Raw genomic sequence first — 23,439 nt, 5'->3', positions numbered from 1 at the left:
GATTTTAATCAAGAGCAGCAGCACAGCATTCAAAAGTGTGCTTTAGTTAGAGCTGAAATGAAACTCAAAATGCCTGGCTGCCTAATAGGTCTGCTTGGAACCACTTGGGATTATAGGAAACCTTTCTTTTCTGCCTTACATTTCTATTGTGCTTTATTCAATTTGAAGTAGTGTTTATTAGAGGCAGTTTCAAAGGTATTCAGATGCACCGCCCTGAATAAAAGGAACATGTTTATACATGTGTGTTCTTTACCAAATTACTTTCCTTTTGAAGGCCTTGCTTTTGTCCCCAAGCTGTTTTGATTTTATTTATTGTATTTATGACTTCTAATTGTTGAACTTCAGTTCAGCCCTACATTTTTGGCTTCATTAGGGAGATTGAAGAGGTTCTTTGTACTTTTTATGCTATAATATAATGAAGTATTTAAAATATTTGAGAGCAAATCTCTTCCCTGCATGCTCTGTGCCATGTAAGCTCATCACAAACCTTTATTTGATCATGGACCTTCAGCAAGCAAAACATGAAAAGTCTCAAGGAGGATTAAAAATATGCTGGTTGGTTTCCCAACAATGGTCAGGGTTATTTAACAGTAGAAGGAAATTCTCAGCAGTTCTTGAGTTATCTGTCGCAAGAGGAGGCCACAAAAATCAAGTTTTTAGATAAATGTTTAAATTGTATTAATGGAAAATAGACCATCAGCTGAGGAGATGAGACTGAAATAATGTGAGCATTGTGTAGGGGTGTGTTTATCCTGTCAAACCTCACAGCAGATAGTTTTCTGCTCAGTAGTTTAAGAAAATTTGGGTAGAATAAAAAAAAGAAGTAGTTGGGGGAAGCTGAAGGGTGACACAATGCAGAGCATCTCTGATGGCAGGAATGGGACTTGTTAGCACTGGAGGAATGTCTCTGGTCCAAAGCCTTTTCCAACCTGGCTGTACTATCAAGAGTGGTGCCTGCCCAAAGCATCATCTCAGCCATTTAGCAAATGGCTGAAAAAAACTCAAATATTGAAATTGTGAAGCTGTTCATTCACTGCTTTCAAAGGACCCCATTTCTCATTTGTTTCATTGTCACAGTTTTACACATTGCACCATGCTGGTGTCAAATTTTCAGTAAACTCGAGCATATTTGTGAATTAGGGGTCCAATTTGACTTATTTACCCTGCAGGAGGCTTTGGCTTGACTAATGACCACTGGTTCAGAAACCCTGCAAGCCAAGGGCTGTGCTTAGCATGCCAGGAGGGTTATTAGTTCTGCATTAAACCAATGGCTGTTATTAATGATAATGAATCCCCATCTCTTCCTCTCATCCGTCTCCTCTCTTGCCTGTCATTCATTCAACATCCAAATATTTACCGGTCTCTGAAGCTGTGCAAGTGTGGGTAGAATCCCTGTTGGAATCACTGCTTTTACCCTGGGCTGAGCCCTGAAGGACAGGATGAAAACAGGGATCTACTTGCTGATAGATAATTAAACATGAGTTTTGGGAGAAATTTGATCTCTCTTGTTTCTCCCTGCCTTTTCAAGCAACCAAAGTGTTCTTCACCTCTCTGGATCTTTATTGAGAAGCCATGGGGCCAAGCTGGCATGACATTTCCTAAATTTCTAAGTTTCCTCTGGGTGTGTCAGGTCCATGTTGGATGTAGCTCTTTGCAATGGGAGGGATGGCACAGGATAAGCGGTGACAGTGATACTACATTTACACAATCTCTTCTCTTGCTGAGCAAGGCAAAGCAAACAAAGTTTTCTCCTGCTCTTGGGACCTCAACAAGTGTTGGTCTTCCTGGCCATGAAACACCTTCAGCCCCAGCCATTGGCTGTGTGTGGTCCTGCATCTCCTGCACATCCTGCATCTGTATCATTGTGTTCATGGATAAACACAAGGCTCTGTTTAGAGGTTATAGTTCCCTCTCATTTTAAAGAATGGGTGTTGGGTCTGAAAATTAAATGTTTCTCTGCTCTGGCATCCCTTGGGGCATTTCACACTGGGGTCATGCTTGTGGTATCTGTAGATAGCTGGGGAGGTGGGGCTGGCTCTTTCAGCAGTTGTCCTTCCTTGTGTGCACCTTTCAGCAAGTTCAGAGGTGTGTTTTTTCCTCCTGTGATCAGCTTAAACCCCTGGACACCCTTGGGCAAGCAGTGTTTTTGTTCTGCTGTGGTGTTAGACAGCTTTTTGCGTGTGTACGTGGTAGGTTGTACCCTATATTCAGCCAGGCCCCTGTGTTGCTGAGTCAAGTTGCCCATTTTAGAATGATTTGTCTTTTGAGATCATCCTCCTTCACCATATAGCTGTAAAAATAAATCTGTCGTTAGCATTACGTTGCAGATCTGGGAGAAATTTTCCATTGGATCGTGCTGTGCAGTAGGAGTGAGATGTGTGTTTTATTCCAGTTTTTTCTTTGTTTTTAGCAGAGCTTCAGCCAGCAGTGAGCCGCATGTGCAGCGGGTGATGCTGTTTGCAGGAGCTGGGGCTTGGCATTCCTGCTACCTTCTCCTAAGGACACAGCAATTAGGGTTCAGCTGCCTGGGCAGGGATGCTTGGCCTCATCTGCTGCCACAGGGCATCCCAGTGTCTGAGGTCAGCATCTGCCCCATGGGTGGGTGGGACCAGTGCTTTCTGCCCTACACCTCTCCTCAAGAGAACCCTGTGAGCTGGGCACTAAAAATCTGCTCTTTGTGGCTGCAGTGAATATTCTGTGGATTTTTTATAGTGAGAAAATATTGATAGGAACATGGGGTTTATCACCCTGAACCAACAGGTTGTATGTGTATGTGTATTTGCCGTGTTTTAGCCCTTCCTCACTGCTGCCCTTCACGTCTTAATCTCTTTATCCCTACACCAGGTGTTCCATCCTGTACCTGCAGCATTGCAGTGAAGGATGTGACTGTTATCCCTTGGTGGACTTTAATTTTTTAATGGGGTGATTAACACTGAATGAAACAATGAAATATGAAGCTGGAGAGTAGCACGTTTGCTCATGCTGAGCCTTTCTACTTAGAGATGGCTTATTTGCCTTTTTGGCCCCTGCTGCAGCCTGAGCAGGAGCTTCTCCCAGCCGTCCACAACGACATGCAACTCATCTCTTTGACAGATCACAATTTAAGTTAGAGCCCATGAAAAGAAAAAGCTCATGAGTAATTCTGGCTGTTTCTCCCAATGTGCCGCCTTTTGCTGTGCTCTGCGTGGATGATTCAAATAATGCAAAATTTGCTGGCAGAAAATGTCAAAGAAGATCTTGGCTAATCGGTTGCTGGTGACTGAGGGGGCTGGTGTTGCTCAGGGTGGGTCTCTGCGCTTGACGGCTGGCTTGGCTGAGCCGCGGCTGCGGGGACACAGGAGGGGCTGTGGCGATATGTTAAATTGTTCAGAGGGCACGGGAGAGCGTGGCTTCCCGCAGGCTGGAGCGATGCTGCGGTGCATAGGGGTAATTAAAACAACTGCAAGTGAAGAGGAATCCTCCCGAGGGATGGGAAGTGGCCTCCTTTCTGCTTGGCATCTTCTGGCGCTCGCTAAATGCCGAGCCCAGCAAGCCGCACGGACTGAGCCGCGTCCTTCCCTCGGTACATTAAGTTACAACAAGCTGTTTGCTTGGATGAGACATGGTTTTCCTCTGGCTTTCAACTCCCAGATCACTTTGTCATTAAAAAGAAAAGCCAGCTGAGGATCGGAAGCGGCTGTCAAGCTTTCCATAGTGGAGCAGCGTACCGAGTCAGAGGTTCCTTGTGTTTTGGAGCGCTTTGCTGTGGCGGCTGCTTGCGTTCCTTCCCTCCCCCTGAACATCCCCGGGCAGAGGAATAAGATCCCTTACAGCCCATGGTGGTGCATGGGGATATTTTGCTCACACAGCTGCTGCTGCAGGTTTTCCTACCGGTCGAGTGTGTGCAATGGCTCGGGATTTGAGTGTCCCTCGGTGCACAGGGAGCAGCCCCGAGAGCAGGAGCTGCACAGAGCTGTACAGCCCTCGCCTGGGTGCTCTGCTTTGCGATGTGTTCGCTGCCGGAATGCTGCGCTGCCTCGGGGAGCGCTTAGGAGGAAACTTCAAGAGCTTTCAGTGCTTTGAAGGGGATTGAGTTAATCCTAGCTGAATTCATTCCTATTTATGGTCTTTCTACAAGCTGCAGAGAGCAGGGTGGTTGTAATGGAGGGTGTCAGACACTCCACGTTAGCACCCACCCCTATGGGGCTGTCCCAGGGGCTGCATCCCTGGTGCAGCAAGGGGTGCCCAGCGGGAGAACCCCAGCAAAGGAGATGTTGTGACATGGCTCTTCCCACCTTGAATGGCAGTGACATGCACGGTCTATCTGGTCCTTAAAGACAGAGGTGGTGGCATCCTGTCAGTGTCTCTTGTAACCTGAACTTAGCTGATCACCAGTGCTATTTGCAGAGCTGTGTGGTCTCTCACCACAATAAACCAACTTGCTTTTTTCCTGCCCCTTTCTCTTGTCTGTCTCTTGTCCATGGTCACATTTAGATGCTAAAAAGGGATTTACATGGTGTGATGGACTGAAAAGCCTCAGAGATTTCTGAAAGCAGCCCTGTGAATGCAGTGAGGTGTTTGTGGAACAGCAGTTCATGCCTGCAGAGGTATTTCTCACCATCTTAATTCTAGCCTTGCTCCCAGACCTCACCCTTCTGCCATACCCAGCTCTTTTCAGAGACATTATATGCAGCTGTGCTCTTGGACAGCCCAGATCTGAGGGTTATGGTGCTGGTGGACTATGAAAACCGATTATTTTAACTCTGATTGAGATGGTGTTTTATCTCAGCTGCAAACCTTTTGATCAAGGACAGACGAAGGGGGGATGTTTCCATTCTGGAGTCAGTTTACATTGTAAATAGGCTGTGCCGGTGGCATGGCTTTCTGCTCTGAGTAAATCAAAGCCAAATTATTGGAATGGCTCTGGAAATCCAGGGAGCAAGATGTGATCTTAATGGAATGGGAGCAAGACTGTGCAGCAGCCTGGTGAGAGTAAAGGTTTGTCAGAAGGAGTTGAGGCATATATGTAACATGGCACTGCACCAGCTAGAAGTTGTTTTTGAAGACTGAACAACAGGTGTGTTCCACCCCTTCCTCTCTTGCTCCCTGCCCACTGATGCCCACCTCCTGTATCTTAATCAAGGCCAGGTGTTTGTGCAGCAGCCTTGCTTAGAACCTTCAGGATGAGAAGTTTCAACATTGAATTTTTGTTCGCTGCCCAGCTGCTCTGCCACTCCTTGCTATGTCCAAGCTGAGGGGGCAGACTGGCCAGACCCTTAAGTTGGATTCCTCCATGGAAGGAAGAGACCTGAGTGGCGGGCAGGAGAGATGTGCCCACCAGTCTTGTGGACAGGAAGTTCTGGTGCCCTCCTACTTCCAGCTGCCCTCTTCCCTTTCTGATGAGGACAACACAGTATTCCCATTAGACAGAAACAGAAGCACAAGCACTTGGGCTCATCTGTTCAGCAAAGCCTAGATTATTCTGAATCATCCAACATCCTTATCAGAGCGCTCCAGCCGGCGCTTGCATCAGTCACAGCGCAGGCTGGCGGAGTCGGTGGCAGTGCTCTGCGCGTTTTAATTGCCACGAGCCAGCAGCTATTTGAAGCCCTGTCCCCAAAGAGTAAATGAGCTTGTCACTGCTTGTAGCTCAGCTTTGCAAGAATCGCAGGATCAGCAAGTGTTCCCCGTTAAAAACCTGCTAAGGACGCAGACATATAGGGGTGCACGTGTAGTGCAGCAACCAGCTGGGTGTGATGGAGTGGGGCACTGCTGGGCTTGGACCTAAGGAGTGGGAGCTCCCCTTGGGATTTTAGTTTGGGGTTTTTTTCCCTCTAATTGCAGAATACCCTAGAAGCTGTAAAGGCCATTTCCTGGTGACTCCTTGAGTATGAGTTCCTCCAAAAACAGCTTTGTCATGGCTCCGAGCTGCTCACTGGTTCTGTTCAGCCCCTCCTGTTCTCTCAGGCTTAACATGTTGCCCTTCTTCCCCACAAGACATCCCATGTCTGTCCTGATGTCCTGGAAGCCACTGCTTGCTGCCCTTTTCCCCTGAGAACCTCTGTTCTCAGAATGATGTCCACTAGATAAAACACCAGGTCTAGTGGAGAGTTCTGGCTAAAAACTAGTGGTCTGGGTTAAAATTACTCTGGGGACCTGAGAAAGGGTTGAGTTACCTGTATTTCTGGATTCCTCTGAAATAAGGAGCATACTTATTGTAGGAGAGGCCTGTCCTTGGGCTCTGTTTTGCCCATATATTCTATGTATTGCAAAACCTTTCAAGCTTCAAGAAAAGCAAATGCCCTCAGTGTTTGACAGAGCACAGTATCTTATTGCAAGACCAACAGTGCTGGGATCTATCCCAAAAGGTGAAGCCCAGTTAAAGTGAGCCCTTGTACCCATGCATGGTGCTGTGATCTAGTCCTCAGCAACCTGCTCAAAGGTTTGAGATATGAATCCTGATTTTTCTTGGAGTACCAAGTCAGAGGGAAGATGCTGTGCCAGGCCAGCTAATGCCCTGAAATTTATTTTTACATACTCTACCCTATGTTGTGACCTGCCATATTAATTTTCCAGCTGATATGATTGTGGCTTTCAAATTGGAGAGTGCTTTGAGAACTATCCCCAAACAGGCATGCTGCTGCTGCCATCTGTCTTTGAGGGGATCCCACTGCTTGTGGGATCGTATTACTTGCTCTCAGCAGACAATTGTTACTGCTTCATTGAATTAGGAAGAAAAAAAAAATCCAGCAACTTCTGAAATACTATTTTCCATAACTAATTCCAGGTGCTAAATCCCTTTTGAGACCAGGGGGACATGTTTTAAGTATAATGCTTTATGCAGACCCTGGGTGTAAAGTTTTTGCAGTTCTGCCCAAAAAAGTCTCATGATCTGATGGTTTTGAAGGACATGTCATTTGGAGGGCTCTGATGAGCTCCACTGCACTGAGGGATCTCCAAGTTATGGCACCCAACCAAGAGCCAAAATCGGGCAATGTCACTCTTACAATAAAAACTGAAATGTTCAGTGCTCTTCCTATTGATTTTGGCCAGCTCAAGCTCTTACTCCAAGTCACCCTTCTCCTCCATCTAGCACCTTTTCCCATGTCTTCCAGCTGCAGGCACTTGTCCAGTGCCATCCAGCCTGCATCCTACTGGGAAGCAAAGATCTTGGCATGGCAAGACCCTCTCCCTGTGGGAGTATGTCACCGTACACCAAAGAGCAGCATCCCCATGGACCGCGTGCTGTGCCGCATCCCAACGCCTGCTGCATCTTGTGCTTCAGACCTGCTCCTCCTTTTCTTTCTCTGCAGTGTGCCAGGAGTCAGCCCACGCCAACAGACAAGGCTGTGGGCAGATAAAAGCTTATGGGAAGGTGGTGTTTATTTGGATATCAAATGTTTTTCCCTCCTGGTGCGTGGATCCTGCTGCTTCCCCCTTGCTGGCCAATCCATGCCTTCTCTGCCCAGTTTGAGGCAGTTTGGGGCTGATTGCTTGCAGTCAGCGTGGCTCCCACTGTTCAGCTGGATATTTTGATGCACGATACTTGAAAATCAGAGGCAAGATCTCTCCAGCTGAACCCCTGAAAGTGGAGAGAGCTGTGATCACTGCTGCTGTCTCACCTGCAAAAAATGCCCTGTAGGTCATCAGTCAGTCCCGTGGCTGGTGATTCCACTCGATTCGCCTGGTTTTGCAGCCAGGGCATGACGACAAGATTTATTGTTTCTCTTCAGAAGTGGTTTCTGATTGGCATTGGAGCAAATCAAAGCAGGGTGAAATCAGCTTGAACTGTGCAGTTTGCTCCTCTGTAGTTTTCTTGCTGTCTGGATGGGCATGGAGTACTGCAGCTGGCACTGCCTATGTGCTGCTTGTTGGAGATCTTTCAAAGGAAAGCTAAGAAACCCCAGAAGGGCATTTGCTTCTGTAATATTTTTGGTGTTTTACCTGAGTGATTTCTATTGCAATATTTTCCTGTTTTGTAGCAGTTTCTAGTCCAGCAGTTGAGGACTTGACCCTTTATTTGAGCTGAACTAAACTGGCTTTTGTTGTAAGCTTGTCCAGGGTTTTCAGTTGTGCTGAGGGGTTCTAAGCAGGTTTCTCTATGGTAATCCTCTGAACCCCCATTCAGGAAGGCTGCAGAAAGCTCCTAGACTGAGACCCCAAATGGAGTCAAATTTTGGCTTGGGTTGTGACAGAAAAGACAATCTTTCAAGGAGCAGGATTCTTTATTGTTAAGAGTTTATTCACCTTTATGGTGTATTGGTTTAGATCTCCATGGCAATGATGACTTCAGCTCAGCAAGCAAAATATCATAGACTGGAATCCCAGAATGGTTTGGGTTGGAAGGGATCCTAAAGCTCATCTCATTCCAGTTCCTGCCATGGGCAGGGATACCTTCCACTAAACCAGGTTACTCCAAGCTCCATCCAACCTGGCTTTGAACATGTCCAGGGATGGGAAGTTCACAGCTTCCCTGGGCATTCTGTTTCAGTGCCTCACCACCCTCACAGTAATTAATTTCTTCCCCATATCCTCTCTATTCTTGCCCTTTTGTCAGTGTGAAGCTGTTCCCTGTTTTTCTGTTGCTCAATGTCGTTGTAAAAGGTCCCTCTCCAGCTCTCTTGTGCCCCTTCAGGTACTAGAAATGGCTCTAAGGGCTCCCTAGAGTCTTCTCTTTCTGGGCTGAACAACTCCAGCTCTCATCAAATCATGATTTGAATGACCAATTTTAATTTTGCTTTGCAACTAGCTTTTATTTTTTTTTTATTTGATGACAGGGTGATTGCTCTTGTAGACTGGCTGGTAGTGAAGTAGCCCCTTCTTCAAGGCTAAATAATAGCTATAAAAACCCAGTTAAAAGTGATGTGGCTCTACAGGTATCTGCACAAATTCTAATTGTTTGCAAATTCCTGTGTAAATTTTATTTAGTAGATGATTACTTATGTCATTATACCAGGTGTATTTGGATGGGGATAAGAATTCCAGCATAAAAAACCTATCCTAATTTATTTGAAATAGGTGGCTGGTGACTGGCCAAGCTATTTCTGGGAAGGGTTGCCCAGGCTGGAGGAAATCTACCCAGTGCCTCTCCTCTGCTTCTTAGAGAGTCATAAAGGGGCTCAAGGTTTGTGGTAGGGCCATGAGCCCTGTGGGAAAGCCTCTTGCATTTGTCTGGGGTCACTGGAGCCAGGAGCCTGCCCCTCTGCCTGGTTCATTTCCCCTCTGCTGTAGGAAGGGAGCTGCCTGAGATGGCTTTGTCATGGGTTTAGGATTAACCCTCCTTCTAGACTCCTTCCGGGTTGCTTTCTCAGGTCTCTCCTATCCAAGCACGGTAAGTTCTGGCTGGATGGGACCTCTCCTCCCTCTGGCAGTGGTCCTTCCTTTACCTCTTTCTTGGCAACCCGAGTGTTGTCCCTGTGGGCCTCCATCCTCCAGCACTGCATCCTGCTGTGCCTCACTGCAGCTCTTGAGCTCATCACCATCCTCTGATGCAGTTCCTGGGGAAACCAGTACAGCCAGCTCCCAGGAGGGGCTGTGTGGGACACCCAGCCATATCCAGACCATGGACAAGAGGCAAGAGAGGGGGATGTGTTGTGCCTGTCTCCTCCAAGGTGCACACTCATACTTTGTCCCTATTTTATTTGTCAATAATTGCATCCTCTCAGCAACGCAGTAACCTAAATGAAGGTCTGGGCTGTCCAAAGGGTTTTGTGGAAGATCAAACATGCCCTGGGCATTCTATTGCTGCTTTGGCCAGCATTTAATACCCGGCAGGGTGTCTTGGGATCATGGCATCTGCTTGAATTTGTTTTGCTGCAGCCATAGATTTGTGTTTCACAGATTGTGTGGCTAGCTGGATTATAAATTATTCATGACAGGCAACTTATCGTGTTTATCTGGAATAATTGAGCAATTAAGTCTGTTTAGGTATGTAAAAAGATTGTGCAGTGGTGTGTCTATCTTCAGGCCCTAAATTCTGCAAGAACATTTGTTACACATTTAATCCAGAATAACAACAACAAGAAAAAAAGAAAGGCAGAAGATACACTCTGCTTTGATGCACTGATCCACTATGATGTGTTCATTTGCACAAGTTTTTCATTCCAGTGGCTTCACTCATAAATACACACTAACCCAGGATAAATTAGACTTAACTTGGCTTCTTCAGTCTGGAGAAAGTGTGAGGCCATAACATCAGGTCTGCAACCCTGTCTCCAAAAACACTTTGGGCTGTTTATGCCAGCACCAGAATTGTTTTTAGTGTTTAAAACTTTTCATCCTAGACACGTGGGTCAGAGGATCACGCTCCTCTCTGCCCTCATCACTGCTGTGCTATACTCAGATGTTGATGCTGCCAAGGTAATGCAAAGTTTGGGGGCGAAAGGACCTTTAAATATTCAAGAATGTTTAATTTAGTCCCTGAGCTACAGCCATTATCTCCCATTGCTGTAGTTGTCCAGGAGGGTTCCCAAAGGAGCTGGGAGCTCATGAGCAAGGCTACACCAGGGACCACTCAGAGCTAAATAAATGTGAGCCATGCAGTAAATGGATGATTTTATTCTGTGTTACTAATAGGAAACTGGGCTGCTTTTAAATTAATCTGTTACAAGTCTATTTCCCGGGAGCAGCCTGTACTCTTTATAGCATTATAGCTGTGAATTGCATCGCTGCTGCACATGACACCCCGAGGAGCCCCATGACCTCATGTATTCCTCTTCTTTGGGCAGGAGGTACCAGGGAGTGGAAAGTTTTGAGCTCCTCTTCTCCCTCCCAGGCTGCTGTTTTAGTTCTGCAGGAGACAATGAGTGAGCAGGACCGGAGGCTCCCGTTACCCAGGACATCCGTCCTTCGGCTGGTGGCAGGGCACGGGAGCAGCAGCAGAAAAAAGGCAGAGCAAGCCATTAGGCTTTCCTTGGCCGAGAGGGCTCCCGTGGAAGTCCCAGATTACGGAGCGAGAGGCACCTGGGGCTGCACTTAGAGCATCTCGGCGTGCGGAGCTCGGGAGGTTCCCCGGCCCAGGGAACAGCATCCTCCCAGCACGTACAGCCGTCCAAACCTTTCATGTGCTCCTGCGGACGGGGAACAAAGGCTGTCTAAACAGGAGCTAGTGAGGCAGCAAATCGCACAAGAAACCTTCCCTAATGAACTGGAAGGACTTGTCCCTTTGCCTCCGGCGGCGGCACTGCCGGATTGCTTAGCTAGGCAGCGCCTTGTTTGGCGGGGGACCCGTGCTCCGGGGGGAGCAGCACTGGCTCTGGCACTGGAAAGGTTTCCTCTGCCCATCTGCTGCTCTCTGCCAGCAAGGGCAGGCAGTGAAGGAGGGGATGCTCTCACTTCCTGAGGAGCTAGCCATGGGGGATGCTGCCGGGGAGCACCGTCCTGCCTGTGACGGCGGATCGAGGTTAGTTGCAAAGCTGTTGGGCGTGCAGTTATTTCCTTTGATCGGTTGCTTCATCCCTGTGTCCGTGGTTGTGTGGGGCAGGGAAAGATGGACCGAGCAGCGAGGTGCAGGAGCTGGAGGTCGTCTTTGAAACTGCAGAGCCTTGTGGGGATCAGTGCCTCCTGACGCCCTTTGAGGAGAGGAGACCTGCTCAAGTAGCCTGGAGTTGGTTCAGGGAGTGCTAACCCAAGAAAGGAAACTGGTTGAGAAGTGACTCATAGGATGAAATGGCACTGTCTTATTTCACAGCTCGATTCCCTGGACAAATGCAGTTTCCCATCTGTTATTTGCAGAGAAGGAGATGAGTTTGGGGGTTGGTTCCTCTCACTCGCCAGCAAGCGAGCAAGTTGATTATTTTCTGGCAAGCATTAGCAGGATGATTACTGACGGCTCCGGTGGCTTCCCCTTCTGGGCAGGAGTGCCAAGGACTAGATTTTATTTATATTGAGATGTTTGAAGATAAAGATGAGCATAAGGTGGCCATTTTCACAAGTGACTCGGTGCCTCAGTGACCAATTTCCCTGTCAATTAAGTGCTGAAACACTCCTAATTGCACATTTTCTCTGGAGCCCTGGATTCTCCTCAAACTGTGCTTTAGATTTGGACCAGGAAGCTTCAGCCCACGCTGCCTGCATGTTTGCATCCGCCTCCTCTCCACCTGGATGCAGGCGTGACTTCTGGTGATGTCTTGACATGCAGCCTGGCCCCGGGCACACAACAGCTCCTGCACCCTGGGCTGCTCATGGTCCTCCCAAGGCACCTCAGGAGACTCCATCTCCTGGTGCAATCCATCCTGCTCAGCTCGGACTCCAGCTGATACACCACATCACAGCCTCCATGAGATGCTTTGCAGGCTCCTCTTTGCATGTAGGCTGTGCACAGATCCAAACAACCAGGGCTGCTTTTCCTACCTTCCACACACGAGCTCCATGGCAAACTGTCCCTGCACTGCTGTAGGACAACTCAACAGCAGGATCATGAAATGGTTTGGGTTGGAAGGGACCTCAAGATACCTCGTTCCAATCCCCTGCCATGGGCAGAGACACCTTCCACTAGATAGGATTGCTCAGGGCCTCATTGAACCTTTGCCTCAAACACTTCCAGAGAGAGTTTAGTTCTGCTATAAAACAATCCCAAAACTTCAGAAAAAGGTGTGTATTTGTGTTTGTCATGCACTCCATTAGCCAGTCTGGGATGGTGTGGGAAACCTGATCCACGTGGTACCTTTAGTTTTTTCCATGCATCAGCGGCTCCTCTAGGATTTGATGAGCTTTCCCTGCTCTCCTGCAGCCATTCCCACCTCCTGCCTTCCCAGCAGTATCCCTGCTCCCCACAACTTGCTGTTCCCTCTGTTCTCTAGCCAAGGGCTGCCTTCTAGCACTGCTTCTTCCCTTGGATCAGGATATTGTTTAATTGCAGAGTATTTATGTGCCTTTGGCAGATTTCAGTGTGACAATGTAGAACAGGAGACATGTCCCCCAGAGAGCCCCTCAGGAGTGGATCTGGGAGGCATGGATGGAAGGGACGTTTTGCTGACTGGCTGATTTTGTGAGACAATTTCATGTGCAGGCAGAGCTGCTGAGCTGAAGACACTTAAGGACACTCTCAGGCAGGGCACTGGCAGATCTCAGGAGAGGCCAGGCTATTGCAGTGTTCCTTCAGGATAAGCCAGTAGCAGCCATGAATGAAACCTGTCTCCATCCAGTCGGTGATCCTGCTGTTGAGCCTCTCTATTAGCCTGATTAGCACAGTACCTTCATTACCTAGTTCCAGCTGGGGTTATTTTTATACTCATACTGGTGCCTGCAAAAGGCAGAGGGAGCTGTGACTGTGGTCTTGGGGTGCATCTGCTGGAGGGTGGCTTCATCTGGGGGGCATCTAGGGAAGGGGCCCACTCGGGGCTCTTGCATTTGAAGAGCCGCTGCCAGAGGTGCCCTGTTGTGCTCTTCCCAAACAAGGTGGGTTTTTGGTTTTTTTTTCAGGATTTCCAGTTTTTTGTAGTTATTAAATACACGTTTTTGGCAACTCACACAAAAGCCATGTTCCTTTTCTGTTCTGAATTCCCGTGAACTTGGTTTCTGGTTTTTCAGCTCATTGTACATTTTCTCTCATGCCAAAGGATGAGTGTGGGTTGTATCTTCTGCTGAACAAAGCTCCTTTTCTCTGTCCTGTCCAAAATGGTCACCTTTGGGTAGGATTGATCATGCTGGACTCAAGATGACTTGGGAGCTGTTCTTCCCAGTCTAAAATAATTGTTTAAAACAGGTCAGATGGACTGAGCCCGGTGGTCTCCTCTGACATGGGGGTGTGTAGCTAGCAAGGTCGATGACTTGCTGGAGTGAGGTCTAAATGGGTAGACCTGGTGAGGAACCATTCCATCTCAAGTCTCTAAGGTCATAAATACGGTAATCTAAATGTGGTCTCTCCTTTTTGGTTTTATTATTCTTCTGTAGTAGGATAGCATCCTGGGTGACCTCCAAATGGTCCAAAATAACCAACCCTCAGCAAAGATAGAATTACTCTTTATTATAATTCTAAATTTTGGCGTGAAAATATCTTGGATGTTCAATTACAATGTTTTTCTGCTTACAGTGCTCATTCTAAAGCTTCTGCCCACTACAGAGGCTGAACTCTTTACTTGAGATACTTTTAGAGCTGTATTGTCTTACCTCAGGGGAACAAAACAACCTGCACATAACCAGCACTCCCTCACATCTCCTGGTAACAAATACTGGAGATGGGCTATTTTCACACAGTCTCCTAAAATAGGTGGTGTTAGAATAACTGCAGAAGCCTTATAGACTTAAGCTGTGTCTATCATTTCAGATCCTTTTTAAATGTGTGCTTTTCTTGGTGTTTTTCTAGATGTTTTGGAAACCGCAGTGCACAGGTATGGAACTTGGTCCCTCTTATGTACCTGCTTTGCAGAGGGTCACTGTCTAGCTTACCATGCCTGTAATTTTATATATGTGTGTTTATATATGTTCAATTTATAATTCTTATCAATGTTTAAATCTGCACTAGGCAGAGCCAGCACGTGCTGTGGATATTCCTGCAGCAATTTTTTTAAAGAAAACGCTGATTGGAAAGTTTTCATTACTAATGGGATTTGCAAATGGTCGGTGCTCACAGGAGAGCATTGAGGGGGGAGGCACATCTGGCAGCTGTGACCCAGCAAGTGCTGCCACTTGCTGACCTACCCATGCATTGGGGAATAGTAAGATCTGGAAGGGGGTTTTGAGGAATATTCTGGGGTGTTGGAGGGCTCTGTGGTAGAAAGGTAAGGCTGGTGGTTGTGAGTGTGTTTGGCACTGCGTGCAGGCTGGGGCAGGTCAGGTATCAGATACAAACATTCAAATGTCCATACATATGCAATGGTTCAAGCTATCAAAGCTTGTGAGATCAGAACAGGCATAAAATACTCTATAGATTAAAGGCCTTCAAGCTTTACCTCCCTGAGTCTTCTGCTGAGCCCAACAGCATGTGTATAATTTGCTTTAATGGTTAGAAACATCTGCTGTTAAAAGTGGTGCTTAATATATTTGGCTTTCACTTCCAGTCATTAGTTCTTTTTATGCCTTTTTCTGCCTAATTAACAACCTTTTAGTACCTGATATTGTTTCCACTGAATGTGCTGCTATATCGTAATCAAGTCACTTCTTAATCTTCTCTTTGATAAACGAAAAAGATCAACCTCTTCAATTCTCTCATTTCAGACATTTTCTGCATCCCTAGAACCACTCTTACAGATCTGGTCTGTATCTCCTGCAGTGTTTTACTAATCTCCTTAAAATGTCGGTGTGGAACCATGGAGGGCTCTGGAAGGAGTCCCTTGGTGCTGGAAGAGGAAGCTGAGCCACCTCCTCACTCCTTCCAGCTCCAGGATTCCTGCATGGACTGAGAACAGGTTTGCTAGGCAGTAGAGACTCATCTTCATTGATATTTAAGATATGGAGGGCTGGAACAAGATGATCTTTAAGATCCCTTCCAACCAAAACCATTCTGATTCTATGGTTTTACCAAAATCCACTGTGTGTGAGTGGTGCTGCCTGGAGTGAGATGATGATACCTTGGCAGTGGTGAATTCTCGTTGTCCCCAGCTCAGCCAGGTAACCAGTCTGAAATCCATTTAGCATATTCACTATTCATATTCTATAGTGCTTTTTATTTTTGTCAGCATGTCATACAATACTAGGTCAAAACACCTTTTTGGACATCAAGGATATTGCTTCTGTGCATTACTAATATCAGATGTGCAGAGAATAAAATCAGGTTTGCTTTGCCGTGACCTATTTTTTTTAAACCGTGTTGATGGGCTTATTTGTGTGTCCTTCAGTTCTCTGCACTGTCTTTCTGCCTTGGACAGATGTCTGTCTCCCTGTCCCCTTCAGGCCATACCTTTGCCTTCTTCAAGCAGAAGATTCTTCCAGCTTCCTAAAATTTCCTCTTAAAAATGAACATCAGTACACAGCAGTTTTCTTAGTTCACGTAGAGCTCTTGGATGCAAAATTATTCAGTTCTGCCAAATTTAAATATCTTGTGGTGCTGCTAGATGTTGTTGAATGTTCTTCTCAATTGCTAATAGGATGGAAACGCTTCATCCTCATAACGAGTTTTATCCTGCTTGTTCCTGAATGTTCCAGGACAGTCATTACAGCACGTCCATCATATCTGTCTCATTAGCAGCTCCTCCATCTCCACCCAGTGACGGACCCCCATCCTTCCTAGGAAGAGTCTGGGTGTAAATCTTTACTAATCCAGCCCCTGAACTTTTGATTTGGTGAAGAACTGGGCAAACGGGACACAGAAATAGATAGAACGGGATTATTTCTTTGATTTGCATCACCATCCTCTAAATGCTTCTCTTCTAGCTTGCAGATTCATCATGCAGGGGGAAGATGCCCAGAAAACAGTAGAGAGAAATAGGGGAAAAGAGTATGAAAATAATGATTTTTTTCCTACTCTTTCTTTATCACCCAGGCTTTTCCCTTATCCTTTCTCCTCCTAGGGGGAAGGATCTTTGGCAAGACAACTCAGCCCTTCCTTTTTGCTATCTTCCCTGCAGCATCCTTTAAGTTGTCTTTGATCTGTGTAACCCACACGGTGTGTCATCGGTTGCATCAGTGGAGGCCGGCCAGGCAATTTGTGATAATCCCAACTCAATTTACATTTCAAATGCTTGCTCTGGGAGCTTGTGGTGCCCCACTGTATTTCCTGCAGCTTTCTCCTGCTCCCCAGGACAGATGTTCCTCAGCAGTTCCTCACCAAGTTACCAAGGGCAATTGGATGCTCCTATCCCATCTAAAACACCCCCTGGCTTTTTCCTACCTGGGTTGTAGGTTCATTGTGAAAAGTGAGAAGGTTACAATGATCCCTTTGTTCTTCAGCCCTGAGCTGAGGGAGGTCCTGGTGGGCTTGTCCATGAGCCATATGCAGCTCCTGAACCCAGGCACAGTGCCTCTCACTGCCCAGGTTTTCCTGGAGGAGCCTTGGCCAAGGGCAAAGTGAGGACTGTGTGTGGCACAGGGAGGGAGTGGATCTTCTCTTCCCCCGGTTTCCACCTCACTAAGGGTCTTAAAGCACGGGTAAGGAGATTATGCAGAGAGGGAAGATTTGAATTTCTTGCATCCTGGGAACAAGAACGTGAGTAGAAAGGATTGGTTCTCCCTTAATTTGAGCTGGTGGGGATGGTGGGCAAAGCTGATGGGATTTTGTTAGACACTCTCTTGAAATAGAACTGTGGGAAGAAATTCCAGGGGGTGTGAAAGCAAAAATAACGCAAGAAATTTTGGATGTCAGAAGAGAGACTGCAGGACCCTAAGAAATTATAAAAACTAAAGTACTATTTTCAGAAACTAAATATAGTGTGGCTCCTTTGGAACAGCTTGGAGAGACGACAGTGTAGCACAAAATTGCTGGGGAAAATTGAGGCTGTTTTCCCTCAGCTCCAAGTGAAGGGCTCAAGCGGAGGCTGGTGTAGAGAGTGGGAGCTCAGCAAGCACAGGGAAGTCTGGGAAAAGCACAAAGCTGATGTGCAGCTAGGGTTGTAAGGTGATGGGGACAGCTTTGCTTTGCTGGAGGCAATGCCAAGCCTTGGCACCTGGCAGGTGCTGCAGAGAGAGGATGTTGGGCAGGTGAAGGTTTCATCCACCCCCTGTGAATTTGAAGCCATCTTTCCTAGCTGATCTGAATTTAAAAGTTTATTATTTGAAGGCTGGCCTTTATGAGAACTCTTCTGGGGAGGGGACTTGTAAGGAGGGGTTTAGGGCTTATCTGCCTCACCTCTCGAGGACATGCCATCATGTCCCATCATGAGACCTACAATAACACCAATTGCATCTCTGCAGCAGCTCCTGTGAGCAGAAAAGGTTGAAATGTGCCTGATGTGTGGTTTTAGTGTAGAGGAAAAACCCTATGTCCAGGTTCTGAATCACCCATGCCTCCAACCGCAGGAACAAAAGGCCAAACAGACCTGGAGCTGTGGGACTGGGCAAGGTGATTAATGTCTCTGCAGCAGGGATTAAGCTGATCCTTAGAGGTGATCTGTAACACTGGAATGAAGAGATGGCTTCTGGAATGAAAGGCAGGAAAAACCACACCTCATGCAGTGGGTGCAGGCCTGAGGGATGTGCAGCCCCCAGAGAGCGCAAGGGCCAGGAGCTGTTGGGTGCTGCCCCTGCCAGACTCTGCATCTGTTTGTCCTGGGTGCTGCTCCGGTTTTTGGGCATGTTCTGGTCCTTTTTGCCACCTTAGTTGCTTGTCTTGGAGAAGTCTTTTGCAAGCAGACCTGGCTGTCCTGCTGACTGTGCTTTATATTAATACTTGTGGAGCTGCTGAGCATCCTGGTGATTCCTCATATGGAAAGGCTCTACAGCCTCTTTAATTAACTTAATTTAGACATTAGTGTGTCACAGGGAACATCTCTCATGGGGAAAGTCTTTCGTTTATCACCACTTAGCCAGGGAACTGTTCTATTTTTCATCTGCATGCAAAAGTTCATCGTGGTGAGAGTGAAAATTAACCCTTTGCTCCCCAGCCTGTACTTTGCCTTCCTGGAAGTGCAGAATGCACTGTGCAAGGAGCAGCACTCTTTGCACTTCCTTATAGCTTACAGAGCCAGATTTTGAGATGGAATTATCACAACCACTGCACTGATTCCAGAAAATCCTTCTCTGCTAGCCTCAGGGAAGCGCTGAGCATGGCACAGTGGGGTTTCCTCTTTTGGCCTTGACAATTCTCTTTGGTATCTCTGGTCACCAAGCAGGAGGGAAAAAATGGGCTTTGGGGAGCTGGTGGAGCTGTGAGCCCTCAGAAAGGCCCCTCTTCCCCCAGGAGAGGCAGAGCCTCATGGCAAGCAGTCACTTACTTCACAGCAGAAGCCTTGGAAGCAGACCAAGGCTAATTAAAGCTGGCATTCACGCTGGCGTGCTGTGCCGTGGGTACCTGTGACAGATGGGGGCTGCTTGCCCTGACTGCAAGGTACTGCTAGTGAAGAACATGGTACCAAAATGTTTTTTAGGGGCTATGTGGGGTCTGTTTGGCGGGAGGCAAGGGTGTGCTGGGGCTGCCTGCAGGCAGCTGTACCTGCCCATCACTCACTGCCCATGTCCTCTCTTTGTCTCACAGGTGAAGGAATGGCTGTGCTTGAACTGCCAGATGCAGCGGGCGCTGGGGATGGACATGACCACCGCTCCTCGCTCCAAGAGCCAGCAGCAGCTGCACTCCCCTTCGCCGTCCCCTTCCCAGTCCCCGGCCAAGCACCCGCAACCCCCGGCTGCAGAAAAGACCCCAGCAGCCCCCCGCCCCTTGCCGCAAGAGCAACCCAAACCTCAGCCCACAACGCCGCAGAGGGAACCGCACGGCCCAGGACAGCCAAAACCTCAGGAGGCGGCCAGGTCCTCCCCACAGCATCAGGCCAGGTCCTCCCCGCAGCATCAGGCCAGGTCCTCCCCACAGCATCAGGCCAGGTCCTCCCCGCAGCATCAGCAAGCCAAGCCTTCCCCCTCTGAGCAGAGAAAGATGCCGGGAGATGCGGGGACGAAGCCTGCTGCCCCGGCCCCCGGGGCTGGAGCACCAGAGCAGCCCCAGGAAGGGCTCACAGGGAAGCTCTTCGGCTTCGGGGCATCCCTCCTGACCCAGGCCAGCACGCTCATGTCTGTCCAGCCAGAGGCCCCTGCTCCGAGCCAGCCGTCTCCTGGCAAAGTGCCTCCAAAAATTGTCTTCAGCGATGCCAGCAAAGAGGCTGGTCCCAAAGCCCCAGGGGCACAGGGCCGGGCTGGTGCCGCACCGGCGGCGAAGCCGGGCAAACCGGAGCAGGGTGTCAAGCCAAAGGAAGTGCCGAAAGCAAGGGTCTCGTGCCCTCTCTGCAAGGCGGAGATCAACGTGGGCTCCAGTGAGCCCCCCAACTACAACACCTGCACAACCTGCCGGCAGCAGGTCTGCAACATGTGTGGCTTCAACCCCACACCTCACCTCGTGGAGGTAAGGGGGCTGGCGGGGACGGGCGTCTTCTGATCTAAGGGTGTGTGTTCTCTCCTTGCTTAAAATGGAGAAAAGATGGGGTGCTTGCTTTCAGAGGTCTATAAAAAAGCCTTTAAGAAACTGCTGAAGCCAAGTTCCTCCTGGGGCAAGCTGCAGGGCTAGAGTCCATGGTCTTCCACCTCTTGGCAGAGACATGGATTTCATGAGTGTACACTGATTTCATGCAACAAGCAGAGTAAGGCATGGCTGTTGTTAAGGGTACCCTCAGCAATGCCCACTGCTCCCCAAAGATGTCCAAGGGTGAGGTCATGCAAGTGCCAGTCACCAACTAGCATCCTCCTCCTTGTTGCTGTGGATGGAGGCCCTAGCCAGACCGGAGATGAAGCTGATGAAGGATGTTCTGCAGCTCCTGCATTCTCGAATGGTGAGGCTGCAAGGAAGATGATACAGGGGAAGAAAGTGCCAGGGCCTCAGCAAGAGGAGCTTGGTTGCAGGACATTGGAATGGGCTGAGCATGGGGTGTATATGGGCATGCCCAGTGTTATTTTGGATGTGATTTGGGTGTGTATTTTGCAGCCTGCTGTGATGGAGTGCAAGGAGAGGAGAACAGAGGCTGAGATGGCCTGAAATCCACCCAATCTAACCTGTTACAGTTGAGAATATCTCTGAATTGTTATGATGCCCATACAGATCATCTTCCCAAGCACCAGAAAAACACCTTAGCCAATTCTAGCCACTGGTGCCTAGAGAGGAGAATGGTGCAGGTGGTTCAGCTGGAGCATCCTCCTCCCCCTTCCACCTTGAAAGCTAGGGAGGGACATCTTCCAGGCCCTTCACCCCCCTCCTGTACAAGTGATTTGAGACCATGACCAGAGGAGGCCCAGGGCTTGCTCCTGGAAGTGCTGTGTCTTGCAGATAGTTAAGACACAGAATTGTGTCTTAACATCAGCACACAGAGAAGTTAATGGGAACTTGAAATGACCAGAAGTAGGATTGCTAATCTTGGCTCCATTCCACGGTAGATAATTACATTTTATGTCCCTAGCTCCTCCCTGCAGTTTCAATTACACCCAGTAATTTTCTGTTCTTCCTGAAGCTGCTGCTGCTGCCGCTGGTAGTCATGTTGGCGGTGGAGGAGATGCTCTCCCTGAGTGTCTGAGGAGTTGCAAACCCCCTAAATGGCCATCTCGGTGTACATAACACTGTTTTCAATGCCAGTGCTCTGCTCCTGCTGGTGCTCCCACCACTGCCTCCACCCTGCTCCAGGGGTGTGAGTGAGGAAAGCTGTCCAAGTTCTTTGGGTAGGGCTGAAGCCCATGTTGGCATGCCCCTGGGCAACAGTATGTTCCCAGGCTTCAGAAAGCTCATGCATTGGTGGAAAGGCTTTAATGCTTGCTGGCACCTGGCTGCTAATTAATTAATTAGAGAATTAATTTGGGGTTGGGTTGTAGCCAGTAACATTGTGATCTCTGCATGCACCAGGGAAACGTGAGCTCTCCTCTGTCCTTGTCTCCAGGGTCACTGGCTGACACCTGGGATTAAATTTCAGATTTTGAAGGCTGGACTCTGCCTGGGTTCCCTCAGCTCTTCTTGAGCAGATGTCTTTGGACACTCTTGGGCAAACCCATCCTGACATGAATACTCCTCTTAGTGTTTCTTGCTGCAGCTCATCCCTGCAGCATCTACAGGCCTTCACACAGAGTGAAGACCCACAGCAAGGTCTTACCCAGGTGTTGTGCTGTCATGAGTTTTGTTTCCCTTTACACTGAACCTTTGTCCAGCTCTGCATGGTTGGGTTGGTTTATGGGATTTATTTTTATAAGGGTTGAGGAAGAAATGCAACACTTGTGCTGTGGATGTTTTTAACAAAATCTTTCTGAGGAAAGGAAAGCATCGCAAGGTCTGGTAACGCGGTTGGGTTTTAGGTTTGCTTGATCTTCTGGGAAAATTGCTCTGTGGTCTGATCTCTTTTTGCCTGCAGCTCACATGGGCTTGTCCCAAGCCCTGAGGTTCATGCAAATACCAGAACTCACTCTTTGAAGTTGTGAGGTTTGATCCATTAATTACTTGATGAATTAGGACCTTGGCTATAAGCTGCCCTTGGAAGTTGTGTGAAAACTAATGAGGGATTTGATCCCGAGTCTGATAAGTGCAGAGGAGCACAAACTGTGGGTGAGATTCACAGCATGCTCTGTATGTGCCCCTGGAGCCTGGGCAAGGCTTCACCCTGGCCCCAAAAACATCAGTCATGGGGAGGGAGAGGGCATGGCCCACAGGGGCCTGGTTTTTGGAGTAAGGGTGGAGTTTTGCAGGAAAATAGTGCTAAATCCATGTGTTTCCTGCAAATGAAGTTGTATTGTCACTTCCAGAAAGCGGGGAAGGCTGTTGCCCCTATTTGCAACCCCCTAAAACTTCTGATTTCCCTGGAAAGATGTGTTATTATACCCGTGGTATTTTCATTCCCATCCCACTCCTGATCTAAAGATGGAGTTGGAGGCTCAGTGTCCCTGCCGTCCCCTCCCACCTTCTGCAGCTGCCTGGAGAGGTATCCAAGGAGCTGCCTCCTCCCCAGCTCTCTGTTCAGCCAAGTGCACTCAAACCTACCAAAAGAGAAAAAAATACTAAAAGTGCTGTTTTTCTGTGAACTCACTGGGTGATCTGCATAGGTGCTGAGCCACCCAAAGAAAAGGGTAACTTGTGCTTCTCTTACTGTCCTTGCACCGCTATAGACCGATGCTTATGCAGGTGAAGGATGCTCCAAGAGTATCCCACTCATGAGAAGCTGGGCTGTGCCTCTGAGCCCAGAGTTTCCACAAGATCTGCCAGCAAGGCTGGATTTCCTCTGGCTTTGGGTCTTGGTGGGCGTGATCAGAAGGTGTTGGTGAGGACTTCAAGCCTCTAGGGCATGTGAAGAGTTTAGGGATAAGGCTGGAATTTTGGCAGTACATCCCAGAAGAAGTGTGTGGATGGCCTATGGCTCTGGAAGCTGTGGGTGACCAGCAGAGGAATCCCAAAAATGTACCTGACTTCCACTTCCTCTGCATGCTTGCCATAATACACATTACACAGCTTTCAGTAAGTTGTTTATGTGAAATACCGGGAGTACAGGTCCTGGAGCTTGCTCCCACCTCCTCCCACCTCCTCCAGGAGCTGCATCCTGGGAGCAGTACTATGAGGTGTTCTCAAGCCAGAACTGACACTTTGGGACTGTCCCAAATTCCCTACAGCCTCAGCCTGATGCCATGCAGGAAGGGAGGAGGTTTCTGTTGCAGGAAGACCAGGTGCTGGGTCATTTCGCTGAGGATGTAGGAAATCTCTCCTGTTTATGGCTGACTGCTGAGGGAACAAGTGATCTGGCAAGAGCTGGCTTGCAGCGTGATTTCCTTTGTGCTTGCATGATGTTCTCCCAGTAACCCCAGTTGACCCCAATTGACTCCAGGGGTTTTGTATTAAGGAACAAATGAACTATGCATGTTGTGTTACTAAATAAACATGGCAGGATGCCCCTTTGCCTAATTAACCAGCCTGAAACAGGAGCA

At 48.2% G+C, this 23,439-nt stretch overlaps 1 protein-coding gene across 3 annotated transcripts in view; it reads left to right on the top strand.

Annotated features, from left to right (window-relative positions):
* The window catches only part of BSN (bassoon presynaptic cytomatrix protein), an 87,117-nt gene that overhangs the window by 25,872 nt on the left and 37,806 nt on the right, over nucleotides 1-23,439 (top strand). For all 3 annotated transcript variants that reach the window (XM_088061710.1, XM_088061709.1, XM_088061711.1), the window contains exon 3: nucleotides 19,046-19,900. In XM_088061710.1, coding sequence (XP_087917836.1) covers nucleotides 19,046-19,900 — 855 coding nt within the window. The remainder of the gene's footprint in view (nucleotides 1-19,045; nucleotides 19,901-23,439) is intronic.

This window comes from Pseudopodoces humilis, chromosome 13, assembly GCF_049639895.1.
Source record: "Pseudopodoces humilis isolate 2021_Gansu_Grassland_sample_001 chromosome 13, ASM4963989v1, whole genome shotgun sequence".
Classification (NCBI taxonomy): domain Eukaryota; kingdom Metazoa; phylum Chordata; class Aves; order Passeriformes; family Paridae; genus Pseudopodoces; species Pseudopodoces humilis.
Note: the sequence above shows the minus strand (reverse complement) of the source record. Positions and strands in the feature narration are given on the sequence as shown.